Consider the following 18,266-nt stretch of genomic DNA (forward strand, 5'->3'; position numbering starts at 1 on the left):
CTGAACAAAACAAAACAAAACTCAAAACAAAACACACAAAAACAACAACAAACAAAAACAAAATTTAAATGACTAGTCCCTTATACACCTGAACACAAAACAAAACACACAAAAACAACAACAAAATTTAAATGACTAGTCCTTTATACACCTGAAGAAGTCACGTCTTTAGATCATATGTGAGGAATATATATGGAATTGTGTTTAAAAGAACTGTGCTTGACGTCACAAATTGATGTACACATGTACTGTGACGTTTTACACATACAAGGTGTCTGCTCCTGCCAACTCAAGATACAGATTTCTCATAATTTGGAAAATGTCTACACCAACAAGCGAGGAAAATCTTCTAGAAACAAGTAAAGGGGGTGGTAAGACGAGGTCTTTATTCAACACATACATGTCATTCGAAATTGTTCTGCTGCAAAGAAAGCAGACGGGAAGTCAGGTGGATGTTGGTCATATGCTGCTTGCTCTGTTGTGAATCCTGTGTTTCCTGCTTCCGTGTGATGTCCGGTACACGTCGTGATGTTGGGGCCCCGAAGTTGTAAAGGTCCATATAGAATATCGAAAAAACACGAGGGACAGTAGACAAATCTAGTTATCAGCTGTTTTCATGCCAACGGAAACTGTACAGGTCGTAGTGTTATTTGACTCCACTCTCAAGTTTTCTCATCAGACTGTCCTTTACAGTAATAACGATCACATCTAATAGGTTATCATGTATGCACAATTTCAAAGATGTTTTGATTGTTAGACTACCATATGTTAACCTCTGCCTTAACTTATATACAGGGAAGGCAAGGGAAAATACATTGATCTCTCATTGAACAAATCGATTGCAGGGTTCTAGTACACAGGATTAGAATTCAGCACCACAAGTTCTTGTGACAAGCAACCTGTTTTTGTAAGAATCTGTTGGAGTCATTCTGGAAACCTTTGGATTGTTACCCCAATAAACAAACTAAGCTATGTCCAAACTTTAGTGCAAATGTTCCTAGTCATGCCTAAACGGCTACTGAAAGGGACAAAATAAGGACAGACTCTTATCATGCTTATGATGGTTTACGGATAGCCATGGTGTCTTGTGACGAGTCTATAGACACTTTTGAGTGATCTCGATGACTTTGGCACACTCGTTCTATTCCATAATTAACAAGAACGGCTCCAGGGGTCAGATATGAAAATTCATGAGCAGGTATGATTGACGAAATTTAAAGGGGCACTGATCTAAAGCAATTCCCCAGGACTGGTTGATGCCCTTGTTATTGTTTTTTCCTGTGAGTACCCAGATGGTATAGCAGAAACCTTGACTAGTTTGCGACCTGTGCTGCGCAATTTGTAAGCACATTTGTTACTTTTATTGATAGTATAAGGGCGTATGGTCACATTGATCAACAAAATGAAATACAGTTTTGGAAATAATAAGGAAATGTAGGTACCTTTGTGGGTAGCATTGGTAATGGTGACGAGGTTTTGATAAGTCTCTTGCTTGGTAATTGTGCGATTTTCATTTACACTATTTTGACTTGCAACACAAAGTAAATATTTCTCCTGAGCATTGCTTATTTTATCGTGTTTATATTTTTACAGTCAAAAATTCAAAATTATTAAACGCCTAAATATTCTGTTATTTTACAAATTGACTGAAAAATATGCCCATCTGTATTATTATTCCAAACATTTTTATGTTTAATATCATCACCAAGAGACTGAAAATGATACGTTTAAAAGTACATTTCTATATTTATTATTTGGCTTCTAGTCCTCCATAATAATCTATTGTGAGGTTCTTAGGCCTTTTTAATCGTCTTAATCAATTTAAGTCAATCTGTATTTAGTCAATACATACACGCTCTCAAAGGAAAAGACTTGTGAAAACAACGTTTATCGCGCACCGAAGAATTTTCTAACCAAGATGTAGGGGAACAAGAATGAATCTGTCCAATGCTACAGCAAATGAAGGAAAACAAAATGCAAATATCATATTTACAACCTACCAAATTTATGTGTATAATTTTAGGCAGCTTCCTTGTTCGAGGAATGTACCTGTCAATATCCACACAGGAACAATATCCCACACGTCTGCAGCTGTACAAAGAAACTTATTTGATGTCACATTTCTCTGTAACTATCAAATATTTTGAAATATATATACATGTATATCGTTTCGGGATATTATAACCCGTGTTCGTTTCTCAACTGATCACTTAGATTGTTTCAGGTGTTTCACACAGGCGTCAAGGCTAAGAAAGCCCACGTTACAACTATTTTCATAATGTCCACGGTTCCTTAAAAAAATCCAATGAGTTAGATAACAATGAACAATCAATTAACATATTATCGGTTAACCCTTTAACAAAGTATGTTGTTTTTACTTCGGCACTATACGCCATGATATGAGTGTATTCCCTTTGTTTTAGTAAACCTAGACATGAAAACACCCACTTTTGACATATCCACTGTGCAAGTTAACAGTGATTAATCAATCAATATATTTTCTGTTAATCCTTTGACTAGGAACGATCCGTTGATTTACAAAAAAAGTAAATCAACAGATCATTCATCTCTTGCTGGGCTGCCACGTGAATATTACATAACCCACATTTAACCTCACTTCAAACCTGGATTTAGATTGAATAATTAACGAAGACACAATAAATGCCAAATGGGAACCTTTGTCAGGTATTCTGAGTGGTGCTACCACTAATTACACCTGTAATAAATTCATTAACTGAGCATCAAGTGAATTACGACAAATAGGGTTACAGTCGTGCCTCGTTTATACGGACACTTGCGTCATTTCACATTTCGTCCGTATAAACGAATTTCCGTATAACTGAAACCAGCTTCTTACTGGAAGAGTTACTTCCCTTCAATTATGCAAAATACACAAGGTAATCTTAATCCCTAGATATAAAACAATTCCTCGTAATGTTCTCGTAATACATAATCAAGGTCAACTTTGACCTCTGACCTCCACAGACGCCATATTTATCGAAGGAGATTACATGTACAATAAACAAGCGCGTCTCAAACGTAACTCAGTGTCACTTGGTTAATTGACTTCTCACGAATCAAAGGATTTCCTCCAGCGGAAGTGTATTGTCCGGATAAGTGAGAAAATTTTGAGTGCATTTCAGTGTTTTGTGTATGAAAATGACCGTCCGGTTCCGGAAACTGAATTTCCGGATATACGGGTTAATTTGTATAGTAATTATTTCGTTTTGAATGAAAATCGTCCGGGAACCGAGGTTTCCGGATATCTGAAGTCCGTATAAGCGGGGCACGACTGTATACGAGAAAACGTGGATGACAACAAGGGAGTAGTAATTGTATTATCAACGCAATCCGAAATCCGAAAATGCTTTCACTGCATGGATACTTTTTTTTTTATTATTAAACTATAACAATCAGGGGTATTTCCAAATGACGACATCCGATGAGCTCCGCCGTTCTTTTTGTCTGTTTGTTTGGGCTGAAGAAATTAATTAACCTGCGCCCTTTGTTAAAATCTTTATAGATCACGGTTAACCAATCAGTGTTCAAAAATGAGTAAAACAAATAAGTTTATTTAGCTGTCCTTGCAGACGGTAGCCCAGTCTCTTGTCACGCTCAGTTACATTGCATATCATCCGGGTACTCACGGGGGAAAAACAATAACAAAGGCAACAATCAGTCCTGGGGAATTGCTTTAGATCAGTGCCCTTTTAATAATTCGTTGACTGGTTTTGTGAAAGAAAAATATGGAATGGAACTCTGTGAGAATAACATAGTTCATTGTAAGGAATGAGGAAGGTATGGGCATAGCTATAGATGCGACAAGGTGAGTTGGCTTTTGTATTTATGGACATTACTGTACAAATACTGTAAATCTTGAAATTAGCACAAGAGTGAATTAAATGCAAAAAATGTGAGTGGTCTTTGCTCGATTATTAAATATCATATTTATATCAACAATAAGACATTTTGGATAGCAGAAATACCAACTTAGACATATGCTGAAAACAAACAACTATGTATTCCACATCACTGTGTATTGAGCAGCACTTGTAACAAGTATATAAACAATGTCATTCAAACACTTATTACATCCTGTGAATTGTCACTGCTCAAGACAAGAGTCCTACTCACTTATGTCATCACTGATCACACCTGCAAGTCCATACAGACGCCACCAAAGCAACATGGTGTCTATGTTCTTTGCGACTGCATCAAAGGCCGACACGAGTCAGCTCGCATGTATTGTTTTAGCAGAAGTACTCTACTCAGCACTAATAAGCGGTGCTATTTGGTGTGTGATTGGACTAATGTAAGATTGTATGAGGATTCTCCAGTAAAGCTGACACATAGGTTTTGTTGTACCTATGTGGGGAATCAAACCCAGGTCTTCTGTGTGACGAGCGAATGCTTTAACCTAATGCCCCTATCTCACAGTATCCTTGTGAAAGGTTCTACATTCAATTGAGACCTGCTGAGAGGTTTTACGTTTGAATTGTAAGACCTAGATCTTGCAGTTGAATTGTATTAACAGCCTTTTAATATGCATCGATTGTTGATGTTTTACTGGTTAAAAGTCACAATTTTTTTCTCTTTTCATATGAAAATTCCATGATGTTAATCGAACCTACAGCCTGACATAATGTTTAATATTGCAACCCACTGTTTTCTCACTGAGCCACCTGGGCAGGTGATGAAAGGATGTACAGTCTTACATATGACTGACTTCAGCATTGTTCACTTGTCTGCTTGCTGCATCATAGTGCATGTGGTCTTTCTCTTGCCTGCTGTCATCAAATTTGTTTCATACCATGACGATGTTATTGTTTCACTATGAGGTATCCCAATGTTTTCTTATTCTCTCATGATGTCAATCACTGGATTGTCTGGTACAGTCTTAATTATTTACAGACTGCCGTCATATAGCTGGAATATTGCTGAGTGTGGTGTTCAGAACTAACAAACAAATAAATAAATCATAATCTCTCTTATATTTCTTGCATATCAACAGTTCAAAAGTTAGTTAAAACACATTGGGAAGAGACTTTGGTCCTCAGGCTTTTCGGTGATTGAAGTATCATAAAATAATTGTCCCTTTGAGAGGGTATGTAAGTCCCACTTCATTCAAAGTATGTTTCATTTTCCTGGATTTTAATCGTAGAATACTTGTTGTTTTAAATGTGTTCATATTTTAATCATATATCCATAATTTTTATGCTTTATACCCATATTAACACTGTACTGAAATTGTCATGCGATTTGTTTTTCTACAAAAAGTTCTACCCAAGGTTTGAGAACTATTACCATAAATACCTAATTCAGTTGTATAACACTTGACAAACGAACTCGTACAAGGTATATGGTGAATGGTGAAAAATAACACAAACCACAATAACACCTGAACCAGCCTACTTCCTCGCAGTGGGTTTAATCATTTTTTAAGTGCTTGCAGTAAGGCCACTCACAAAAAGTTCCAGAGAACTTGCCAAGACTAAGCTAAAAAATTGATGACGTAATCTTTTTCTTTCTGGAGTTTCCCTTTCTTTCTCCATGCATATTCACTACTTTTTGAACAAACAAAATTCAGACAAACTAGTATCTGACAAGCAGTATTGCAAACAACAAAATTGTGCATACATCATGTACATCAGGTTTGCAAGTTTGACTAGGCAAGCTTAACCAACTTCGCTCACATGGCAACATATTCACATGATTTCGTCTCTTGTTTTATGAAACAAATTGTACTCCAAGAAATAAGCGGTCTTGTCTTAATGGTGCACATACCTGCCAACACACCAATTCTATACTTGTAGTGTGTTAGAAATAGTCCCCAATGTTAAAAGCTATAGATATAGGGGGCCTAGATTAAAATACCATAGCAGAAGACCTCAGTCACCCCAGAAGTCCCCTTCATTTGGTACACTGATATTGACTTGTGTTATGAGCATAAGATGCAAGTTAGTTTGCTTGTTATACTCTTTGTAAGTATTGCTTCCTATCCTGTTTAAAGATCTACTGTCTCTTCTAATTTAAGCTCATGTTTCTTATAGACAAGTCATAATAGATTGAATAGATATCAAGAAAATCATGTGCATGTAAAGTGAACAAGCTACAGGGTTTTGTGATGGTTACTAGATTTGATGTGTGTGTTATACTGACAGGCAGATACTTCACAATGAGTGACAATTCATCTTGGTGATGGATTATGCCCTATCCCCTAACCAATACCTTGTGCAGCAGGTTTGTTGTGAGCAGGACGCAGAACAATAGAGACTGCAGTGCAAATGGTGTAATATGACAGGACTCTAATCTGAGCTACACCTAAAGGCGTGTGTACACTGTCTGACCTTTGACCCTGGGCTGGATGACATCATCGACTGGTAAAACTGCCAGGTGTGTGGCAAGGGGTCACAATCACTCTCCCAGTCAACGTGGCTCACGCTGCACTACCTTTATCAAAGCTACGGGTCAATACATTTGTGTTCTGGCTTGCCTGCTGTTTGGATTGCCAGCAGCTTGCTGCTTGTCCCGGTATTGTCCGCTCAGTGTTTTACGAGGTCTTACCTGGTTGAAGTAAACAGATTCACCAACAATCACATGCTGATGATGTGCTGACAGAAAGATTAACAACCAGGCTTTATTCAAATGGATCAGTAACAGGGAAATAGTCTGGAACTGTGCTTGTCCCTTCTTGTGATCCGATGTATTGAATGTGTTATGACCGGCACACCTGTGCCCATCGTGAAGGATTTATTTGCTGGATTGAATTAATGGATTTCAGATCTTGTTCATCATTGTGTCAAAGTTTGTTTCTCTGTTCAGAGTCAACTTCCCAGGAAATGATTGATTAATAGTGTCAATATTATTGATCATTACAATTCATCTGACACACTGGCATATGTGAACACCATCTCATCTCCAAATTATGTGTCTACTGATGATGTTCCCATCTTGCTGCTGAAGACTATACAGTCATTTCTCAACTATTGTCAAACCATGGTGTCGTGAACGTTGTATCATTTGACCCTGCTCTATATGTTATTTATGTACAGAAATCCAAAGTTAATCAGCTCTATTAACACAGTCTGATCATGTATTCATAGCATTGGTTATCCCTGCAAGAAAGTGTACATACATATCTATCTGAGTAGTGCTTTCTACAACTGTATTACAGAAACTGTTATTGGGTACAGCAATCTGTACATACAGACTGACTGAAGACAGTAAGTTAGTATTATCCTGCCAATGGGGGACTCTGCCCTGAATGAGGCTGATGTTGAGAGTAGTGGGGATGGGGAGGAGGACTATCGACCAGTGATCAGCTCTGACACTAACTACCACAAATTCCTGCAGCTTTTCCACTCAGACTCGATCTATGAGGAGGATTTTGATGCAGAGCTACGTTCTAATGGTAGAGGTGAGGAAACAATGTTAAAACAATGTACTTTTTAACATGATGCTGTCATGCCTTGTAACATCTATTGGGAGATAGCAGCAGGATCAGGCATTTGATGCTTGAAGTCTCAGCACATGGGTGACACATGTTTATTTACTTATGTCTCTTGAAGTACATGTAATGTGTAATAATTGATGTCCATGGCAGACAAATACACTAACATGGTTCGAAGGTTTCTGGAAAGAAACATGTTGGACGTAAGTGGTCTATTACATCGTAACAAGGTTCTTGCTGAGCATGATGGAGAAACAAGGACATAGTGGCAGACCATAGTCAATTGTTATGGTATTACAGTGATTATTGTCTTGGGTGGTGAATGTCAGCCATTATGACATGTAGGCACCAGTGTGCTCACAACTTTCTCACACGTACCCCTGTAATAAGCTAATGGTAATCTTTGATCTTGCCATCATTAGTGTCTTGGTATAGTTGAAGGGATGTTTTGGAATAATTGTGTTGATAATGATACTTTGCAAATTAATGCTCCAAATCAAAAGTCCTTGTCCTGAACTTTTAGACACAACAGATAATAAAAGATGAACATTAATAGAAGCGAGTTTCAATTTCAATACTTAATGATATTGTCTGATTGGTCAAGCTGTTTTATTGTTATCGTTGCGCTTAGTCTTTTTTATGCAAATGCTGGAAAATATGTTCACATGGGGCCTCTTACTTTTAATGGACAGTGACACATAATATGGAACGCAGTTGGTTATGGAGATATCAGTAAACACATAGACACATGGACACAAAAACTGACCAATTAATTTAATATGAAGGATTGTGAACTGGAGAAGGATGATCAGCATGTGCAGTGTGTGTTATCAATTGAAGATGTCTTGTCAGAGCACCCAATATGACAGTTATGCGAGACATTTTGTGACGGATGATAACAGTATCAGAAAGCATATGCCCATGATTCATACCTAGATGATAGCTTGGTCGAGTGCACTAGCACACACACTGAGGTATGTTGGCCAAGGGCACTGTGTAGAGCACTGCACCAGCACAACTGCTTTAGCTAGATAGGAATAGCTCATGGGCACGTACAGGAATACATACCACATTGAAACGTAGTGCCACTTCAATCAGTTATGTTAGGATAATGTGTGACTAATGTCATTTGGTCAGGGTGGTGAATGTACCATACATGGAATGTTAATTGTAAAAGCGGTTTAAGTTTTGGTATGCTATTTTGGTAATTGTTGTTTGCAGTTTTGAGCACTGTCGGATCGTTAAGTTGCCCTGTTCTATTCATTATTTGACATGTGGCTACAGTACATGTTACAGTCAGACAATTTTGCTGAATAGTCCAGACAGTCTTGCCTGTCAAAACTCCTTCATCCACACAAGATCTTTTGCCGTTCAACATCTCTTTAGGTGTAATGAAAACATTACAGTTGTCTTCTTTGTTTCACAAGATTATGCGATTCCTTTTGACCATGTCTCCAAATAAAACTGAAACTTATTCACTGCCAGATTTATCAGCATTGTACTTGGTTGTGTGACAGTATGTATATATCTATATCCAAACCATGTAACCGTGGTAACCAGAGATGATTGTAAGCAACATTCCGTATAAGCTGAAACCACAGAAACAAATTAAATAGCATTATCTCATTGCTGCTTATCATTCATAGTAACATTAGATGTGTTCTACATCAACTGGCAATGCAGACCAAACTGTTCCTGTAGTTTGGATAGACATGTAAACAACAATTACTTGCTTGTTTGTAGATGATGATAGTCTGTCCTCACCCACTTATGAGGCTGCTGCCCAGTCTGATGCCACCACACCTGTGTACCAGGACCCTCTGGAGAGGGAGAGGCAGATGCTCGAATGGAGGGAGGAGTTGCTCAAGGTGCTGTAGTCAATCTCAGCATATCAGGGACACTTGGGCGAGGTGTTGAGCTCGGTGTGGGGTGGTTGGTGGGCAACACTTGGATGAGATTTGAGCTTGGTGTGGGATAGTGGGTGGGGAACACTTGGGTGAGGTGTTGAGCTCGGTGTGGGGTGGTGGGTGGGGAACACTTGGGTGAGATGTTGAGCTTGGTGTGGGGTGGTGGGTGGGGAACACTTGGATGAGATTTGAGCTCGGTGTGGGGTGGTGGGTGGGGAACACTTGGGTGAGATGTTGAGCTCGGTGTGGGGTGGTGGGTGGGGAACACTTGGGTGAGATGTTGAGCTCGGTGTGGGGTGGTGGGTGGGGAACACTTGGGTGAGATGTTGAGCTCGGTGTGGGGTGGTGGGTGGGGAACACTTGGGTGAGATGTTGAGCTCGGTGTGGGGTGGTGGGTGGGGAACACTTGGGTGAGATGTTGAGCTCGGTGTGGGGTGGTGGGTGGGGAACACTTGGATGAGATTTGAGCTTGGTGTGGGGTGGTGGGTGGGGAACACTTGGGTGAGGTGTTGAGCTCGGTATGGGACACTTGGGTGAGGTGTTGAGCTCGGTGTGGGGTAGTAGGTGGGGGACACTTGTGTGAGGTGTTGAGCTCGGTATGGGACACTTGGGTGAGGTGTTGAGCTCGGTGTGGGGTGGTAGGTGGGCAACACTTGGGTGAGGTGTTGAGCTCGGTATGGGACACTTGGGTAAGGTGTTGAGCTCAGTATGGGGTGGTAGGTGCGGACACTTGGATGTGGTGTTGAGCTCGGTATGGGATTGTTGTTGGGGAACACTTGTGTGAGGTGTTGAGCTCGGTGTTGGGTGGTAGGTGGGGGACACTTGGGTGAGGTGTTGAGCTCAGTATGGGGTGGTAGGTGGGGACACTTGGGTGAGGTGTTGAGCTCGGTGGGGGACACTTAGGTGAGATGTTGGGTGAGGTGTGGGTGGGGGACACTTGGGTGAGATTTTAGGTGAGGTGTGGGGTGGTAGGTTGGGACACTTGGGTAAGGTGTTGAGCTCGGTATGGGGTGTTAGGTGGGGGACACTTGGGTGAGGTGTTGAGCTCGGTGTGGGGTGGTAGGTGGGGGACACTTGGGTGAGATGTGGGTGGGGGACACATGGGTGAGGTGTTGAGCTTGGTGCGGGATGATAGGTGGGGGACACTTGGGTGAGGTGTAGGTGGGGGACACCTGGGTGAGATGTTTGGTGAGGTCGGGTGGTGGGTGGGGAACACTTGGGTGAGGTGTTGAGCTCGGTGTGGGGTGGTAGGTGGGGGACACTTGGGTGAGATGTTGGGTGAGGTGTGGGGTGGTAGGTTGGGTAAACTTGGGTGAGATGTTGAGCTCAGTTGGCATTGGATTGTTGGAGAGTCTCTTGGAAGTTTCCTGCCTTGCTCATTCCAGTCATTCCAAAAAGTACAGATAGTTTCACGTGTAATCTTTCTGTTTAGGATCATGTGCATGTTATTGTGTATACTTAGGATGACGTAAAAGGCAACTAACGGGATCGGGTGGTCAGCCTCGCTGACTTGGTTGATGCATGTCATCGATTCCAATTGCGTGGATTGATGTTCATGATGTAAATCACTGGATTGTCTGGTCCAGACTCGATTATTTACAGACCGCCATCATATAGCTAGGATATTGCTGAGTGCGGCGTAAAACAACAAACCAAAACCAAAAAACTTAGGATGTACTGAAAACAAGGATTTCTATTATGAATAATGAAGGAAGGCTAGCATGGTTAGATTTGAAAAATATATTTTGAGTATGTAACACTCTGTGTCAGGTTGAGGGTGAGATCGCCACACTGAAGCAGGTGCTAGGAACCAAGGTCCGTCATGCCTCAGAACTGAAGAGGAAGATGGGCATAACACCTTTCCAGGAATTCAAGACAGATGTGAGCTCTGGCATTCAGCAGATAAGATCTTCAGATTCGTAAGTAGTTGTCATGTGGTTGACAGTTGGCTTCACATTGATCTGATCAGTTGCCTGACCTGTGTGGCTGCCATCTTGGTAGCAGTTCACAGTTAAGTGTAATGTGAAAGAAGTCTATGTCACAATGTTGGGATACTTTACACTTAACACATTAAAAGACCATTATATATGGCAGACCCGCATGTCAAACTTCAGGACCACCTTCCGAGAATTGGGGAAATATCACAAGATACATGTTATTGACATATAAATAATATTCATAGGTAGAAATGAGCACTATAGAATCATGTCTTATTGCATTTCCTAATCATCTGGGCCAACCTGCACAAAGCGATCTTAGCGCTAAGATGATCGTAACACCAATACTTTAACATAGGCTTACGATAGTCTTAGCGCTAAGATCGCTCTGTGCAACGGGGCCCTGGTCATTAAATTGAACTCCTGGGGCACAAGTAAACAGCAATTTGATTGGCTGTTTTTGCTCAAATTCTTGAAGCTTGGTTTGTGATTAATTGATCCTGAACTTGTGTTAGTGACGAAGGTAGCCCTGTGAGGGGCTGATCATAAACAGAAAGATACAGCAGAAACCTATTCCAAAGTCAGCAAATCCCAGACTGAAACACATTGTTCTACCAGTTTGAAGCATGCTTATAGCATCACGTTGTAGATGACACATAACAAGTCAAATCTCAAATATATGTTCCATTTGTTGATATATTTTGAATTTTGACATTAATTTGACCTTTGCATGTTGAGCCCCACTACAAACTACAAAAGTACCAGATTTCATTACATTTTCAACTCAATGGTGAAGTAATGACCATGAAAGGTTTGCAATTACTCAGCCATTTCTGTTCAAAATGTAATGAAATTTGGTACTTGATTAGCTTGTAGTGGGGCTCAACAAGTATGGTCTGTTTTACATTGATTTGACCTTCACATTGTGACCATGCTCCTAAATTGTCTCAAAATACATTTCCTTACATTATTTACACCATCTCCCTAAAAACCACTGTCCCATTGAAGCTGTAACTTCACATGCTTCTTTGCACCAATGATGACACCTGAATCTGTTCAAGAGCTTCAAATCCAATTTTCAATATGGCTGCCATGGCAATCATATTGAAAAACCTTTATGCTTTACTTTGGCATATTTGTCCTCATGGTGATGTCATATGTTGTTCAAATCATTAATTTTTTAATTATCCCCCGCCCGTGTAGAAACGGGCTCTGTCCGTCCGTACGTCTGTCCTTATGTCACGTTTCGTTTCCGGAGCATAACTTATAAACCGTTCAATATTTTTTCATCAAACTTTGCAGGTCTGTCAGGTACATGCTGAACTGGTGCCTTTTGCTATTTAGAAATTTTAGAAATTTTTATTTTTTACGTTTCCATGGCAACAAGATGGACTTAGGTTCTGTGAGGGTAGGGTTCGTTTCCGGAGCATAACACATAAACCGTTCAATATATTTTCATCAAACTTTGCAGGTCTGTCAGGTACATGCTGAACTGGTTCCTTTTGCTATTTAGATATTTTAGAATTATTTTTTTTTACGTTTCCATGGCAACAAGATGGACTGAGGTTCCAAACACATCTTTTTTTTACAATTTCCATGACAAGTTCCACCTCGGTTAAAAAAGGTTAAGGTTTGTTTAGATTTAATTATGTCATAAATTCTGCAACAGGGGCGGGGGATATAGCCACGTTAGTTGCAAACTCTTGTTTATCCTGCATGACTCTTTAATGCATATACTGCTTGTTCTTGACAGAGAAAGAGCTGTGTGAGGTCTTGTTCAAGAAGTTGTTCCAACTGGTTGTGTGGCTGATCCCATCACATATAGTCTGGAAGGTAATTTAAGGTACCGACGTTTACTACAATATCTGAAAAACTATCGGACCTACTCCAGTCAAAGTTGGTATGAGATTATTAAACAGTCATACATAACTGGATATTACATTTAAAGACAATCGGTGCATGAATAAAAAATCTGCCCATTTAGCTATCACTATATTTCATCAACAGCCAGACCTGTTCGTCATGGGTGGAACGAGCATTCATTAAAACAGCCATCTGCATAATGCTACCCCTGCGTCACAGGGCCATATGACACAGTTGAATCAATCAACTCAACTTGAAAGAGTGCACGGGAATCTTGCACGCACGAAAAACGGTATTAGCGTTGGGCTCATACCAACGTTGACTGGAGTAGGTCCGATAGTTTTTCAGATATTGTAGTAAAAGTCGGTACCTTAAATTACCTTCCAGACTATAGCTCCCATGTGACCACAGAAGTGATGACGTCGCGTATCATCACACAACTGCTGTCACTCAGAGAGTTTTGTACTCTCAGCTTTATCCATTACAATCCTTTGCGTGTTATTAGAAAACTATTGTTTAATGTGAATTGTATCTTCCCTATTTGTTTGTGTCTTCATATATTACATATGATCTTTACCGTAGCATTAATATTTAATGCTTAAGGGTGACTTTTTGTCACGGTAAGTATCAGGTGTATTGTTGTTACAATTAGCCATTTTGAATTAAATTTGTGTTCAAGTTTTTTCATGTCATGCATTTTGTATTCTTTGTGTTGCTTGGTACTTCTCGTACATTGTTGTACCTATCCTTCCCTATGATTTTTAAAGTGTTTTATTATCCCCCGCCACGAAGTGGAAGGTGGGATATAGGAATGGTTGCCGTCCATCCATCCATCACGTTTCGTTTCCGGAGCAGATTACAAAAACCATGCGAGATATCTTAACCAAACTTGGCACATAGGTAGGTCTAGTGGTGAAGTGGTGCCTTTTGATAGTTTGGGATGTTTAAAAAAAATATTTTTCGAGTTTCCATGGCAACGGCTTTGACTTAGACTGAAAATGGCGGTAGCCCTTGTTTCTGGAGCAGATCTTGAAAACCGTACGATATTTCTTCACCAAACTTGGCACATATATAGGTCTAGTGGTAAACTGGTGCCTTTTGATAGTTTGGGATTTTTGAAAAAAAATTATTTTTTGAGTTTCCCAGGCAATGACTTTGACTTAGACTGAAAATGGTGGTAGTGCTCATTTCCGGAGCAGATCTTAAAAAACGTACAATATTTCTTCACCAAACTTGGCACTAACATAGGTCTAGTGAAAAACTGGTGCCTTTGGATACTTTGGGATTTAAAAAAAAAAAGATTTTCGAGTTTCCCTGGCAACGACTTTGACTTAGACTGAAAATTGCGGTAATGCTTGTTTCCGGAGCAGAGCAGATATCAAAATGTCATGTTTTGTTATGATATCAGCAATTCAATTCCTGATATCTTGAAACTAAATTGTTGCCATTATTAAAGACTTCCGCTTACTTACAGATATCATCAAATACGTCTGTCTGTTAAGTAATGTGGGATATGTAGCCGGACAGGAAGTATTTGAAGATATCTGTAAATCATTTCCCGCCATTTTGGGGCCTGGAATAATTTGTGTAATTCCTTCATTGTACTTTAATTAGATAACAGATATCAATAATTGGTATAAAGATATCTTCAAAATTATTAATATCTTTAATTGGATTTTTTATATCAGTAACGATCAGAATTAATATCTTGAATTGAAGTAAAGATATCTCTAATTGAATTAAAGATATCTGAAACGAATAAATGATATCTGTAATGCATTTGTGGATATGTATAACTTTTTTCAAGATATCTTGAATTGAATTTAAAATATCTTGAATTTATTTCTGACATATTTATATGTACAGTAGGATGGTAAATGTTTAATGATATCTTAAATACATTTGGAGATATCACAAACTAATTTGTTGATATCACCGTAACATTTTAAGAAATCAGTAATTGTATTATGGATATCAGAAATGAATTTAAGATATCTTTAATTATTTATTGTTAGTAACAAGCCTAACTGGAACCCCCACCCTTTGTTTCCTGACAGACAGACAGATATATGTTCGACAGCTACAACCCTCTCTCCCACAGCCTTTTCCAAGAACCTGAGGGTCTCTCATAAGCTCCATTTGCAGCAAGCTTGTAGACAAGCTAAAAAGATGTCTTACTCCTCTGAGACTGCTACAACATCTTACCCTCTAAGATCGGCCTCCCTGCTGTCTCTTCTATCTACATTGACAGGCAAACACCTCATCTGTACGACAATACTCCAGATGCCAATGACCACACTGATGACTACATGTCTATGACCGCCCTGGCACTGGTCCCACACCTTCCTGCAAGCGTACCACATGCCCTCAGTGCCCTCTGCGATGCATCTTCCCGAGGCAAGAGAGTTAACTGACTTTACAAGTCCAGTTTCCACCCTTGCCGAACTAGGCTGGAATTCCTTGGCTCGATCTAACGCCACCAGTGGCTATTACGAGTTATGTCCATTCTATGCCTCTCCAATATGGACCAATCAGATTCCACCTCTCTTATCACATGCATTTGCTTCAAACAAAATGGTGGCGCCCAGTCAAGACGATCTGATCGACCATCAAGATCTATTTTGTGATAAAACGGTTCTTACTTCGCAAAGTACATCAAATCACGTGAGCACCTTGATTAAAAACATGAAAAGATTTGGAAATTATCTGTTGACAACGAGTTGGCGATGCACATGCTTTGCAAATCCTGCAATCGACCGAACTCTGCATGACAGTTTACGAACCGGATTTCGATTTCAGTGCTCGATTTTGATTGCACTATGCATAGACTCGTTAGTCCAGCCAAAATGTAACTCCAAATCCCAGCCTAGTTTGGCAAGGGTGGAAACTGGACTTGCCTTGGGAAGATGTCTGCAATGCTACTGAGCAGCTGCTATGGGCATCATCGGCGGCGCCGTCCTCAGCGCCTCTGATTTTCGGCCCTTGCTCCTGGGAAACTACACTACTTCGCCTCCTGGATTCTATGAATACCCTAGTGCTGACCTTCGCACAAGAGTACCAACTGTCCCCAGGACCGGTGCCTGCCAGATTCGAACCCCACCCTTCCAGTTGGCACCTAAACAGCTCATCCAGGCTCCTTATATGGATCTATTCTGGTTGCGAATGCAGCAGTCCATGTTCCAGCAGACGCCAGCCTGGACATCCGCCTATGTAAACAAGACATTATTGGTCCAAGCCTACCCCCCATTCCGCCGGACCCTATGCTGAAGGATCTAGTCACAGCATTGGACGAAGAATTGTGATATTCTCCCTATCATCAGCTTTCAAGGTTCCTTGGTTGAGGAAGGATGATTTCCCCATCCATGCTTTGCAGGCGGTGGACATAGCACACACCTGGGTTGACCTTGCAGTCAGAAGTTAGCCGTAACACGATCTCCTTGTGATTATGTTCTCTCATTCTACAAACGCTATGAGACTGCCGGATTGGATCCCTTCCCCCCAGGGCCAACAACCCTCACCAGGGACACATGATTGGCTTTCATATATTGGAGGTCGAATGTTTTCTTCAAGCCCATGCCAGCGCCTGGCCTCATAGTTCTGTGAAACTTTCCGCCAATTTTCTCTATGTTTTCAACATTGGCTAAACGATTCCACAGAGAGGGTGGAAGAATTTCTTTCCTGTAGCATCTAGTTGGCTTGATCTGCATCAAAAGATTCATGGCCGATTCGACATTTGACTGAATCGTCATATGCTACCGGGTACCAATCGATCACAAGACAGGACCAGTCGGCACACTTATCATGGTGATCAACTTGACCGTACACCGGCCATGTAACACATTCTACACAGAAACTCAGAAACACCACAAGTCTGTTGACCACACAGTTCACTGGGGATTGTCCATGTGTGTAGCTTGAACCTCGTCTCTGACAAAATTCGGGATTCCAGATTACTGCGTCACATGTCAAGAGCTCTCTGACTGTAAACATCTCCAAACAGAATTAGTTCAGCTGACTTACTGGGAGCCATCCAGTGTGATTTGCATGCTTACTTGTACGTAATGCTGCAACCACTCAATCAGATGCCTGTCACTGTACATGAATGTGACAGTCACAAACTTCAGTAGACTTCCGATGCCAACACACCCAGTAAAGAGGCACCACTCCTCACTGGCACCTCTTTTTGAAACAGGACCGCTTATACAATGCTCAGGGGATGGAAACGATCCTCTTACTTTGTACATTATGATCTGTCAGACCAAGGAGTTATATGCATTTAGCCTTATCGACTAGATACAGCTTCAATTTTATCATTCTTCTCACGACTGTTCTGTCGACATCCGACGACTACAGGCGGTGTAATGAGGCACCTCCCTTCATCTACATGAGATTTGCCATGGGTTCGCTGAAGCACACTTGGCACATCAACAACTCGTCATCTTCACCAATGACCTCACGGTGGTATGGTGCCTGTGCCATCAAGGGCTGACTAACTCTATCCTTCAACAGACGTTCCTGTTTAGATCGGCTTGGCCTACGTGTTCTGGTCCAGCACATTCCTGGATGTCGGGACATTTTGGAAGCAATCCACGCCAGACGGGGTAGCTCCCTCAGAATGGAAGGCTTTCATCTCGTGTGTCAACACCTAGGTCATCTCAACATTACCCTCGTCGCCACTTCCCAGAACTACCAGATCACACCTTTGTCTCCCCAATCCCAGACCAGAAGGCTTTGGCGATGGATGCATTCAGCATCCCGTAGCAAGGGCTAAGATCTTACGCTATTCCGCCACCAGTACTTCTTCCGAGGGTGATCAGGGTAACCAAGAGCCTCTCTCTCATTGTGATCGCACCTTGGTGACTTGTGAGAAGGTGGTTTATAGACCTCAGTAGTCTTGCAGGAAACCATCCACTACCTCCCACAGGCAGTTAAGACCATTGCTATGGCACAATGACCTTCGACTCAGGACCTGTATGATTGATAGGTGTCGATCCAACAGAACCTTTTGTTAAGGAAAGGATCATGACCCATCTATTGTGTCTCCTCAAATCTTGGCTGAATATCTCCCTTATCTGCGTTGCAAGCGGCACCTGAAAAGCAGCACCATTA

At 40.9% G+C, this 18,266-nt stretch overlaps 1 protein-coding gene across 4 annotated transcripts in view; it reads left to right on the forward strand.

The window, feature by feature from the left end:
* Positions 1 to 261: 261 nt before the first annotated feature.
* The window catches only part of LOC139478221 (tumor protein D54-like), a 42,462-nt gene continuing 24,457 nt past the window's right edge, over positions 262 to 18,266 (forward strand). Inside the window, exons 1-3 of one of the 4 annotated variants that reach the window (XM_071260647.1) lie at positions 262 to 371; positions 9,194 to 9,318; positions 11,128 to 11,276. In XM_071260647.1, coding sequence (XP_071116748.1) covers positions 320 to 371; positions 9,194 to 9,318; positions 11,128 to 11,276 — 326 coding nt within the window. In that variant the 5' untranslated portion in view covers positions 262 to 319. Of the gene's footprint in view, positions 372 to 6,445; positions 7,418 to 9,193; positions 9,319 to 11,127; positions 11,277 to 18,266 lie in introns of those variants that run through there. The other 3 variants (XM_071260621.1, XM_071260638.1, XM_071260630.1) reach the window with 3 other exon arrangements.

Source organism: Haliotis cracherodii, unplaced genomic scaffold, assembly GCF_022045235.1.
Source record: "Haliotis cracherodii isolate W230 unplaced genomic scaffold, xgHalCrac1.p SCAF_1, whole genome shotgun sequence".
Taxonomy (NCBI): Eukaryota; Metazoa; Mollusca; class Gastropoda; order Lepetellida; family Haliotidae; genus Haliotis; species Haliotis cracherodii.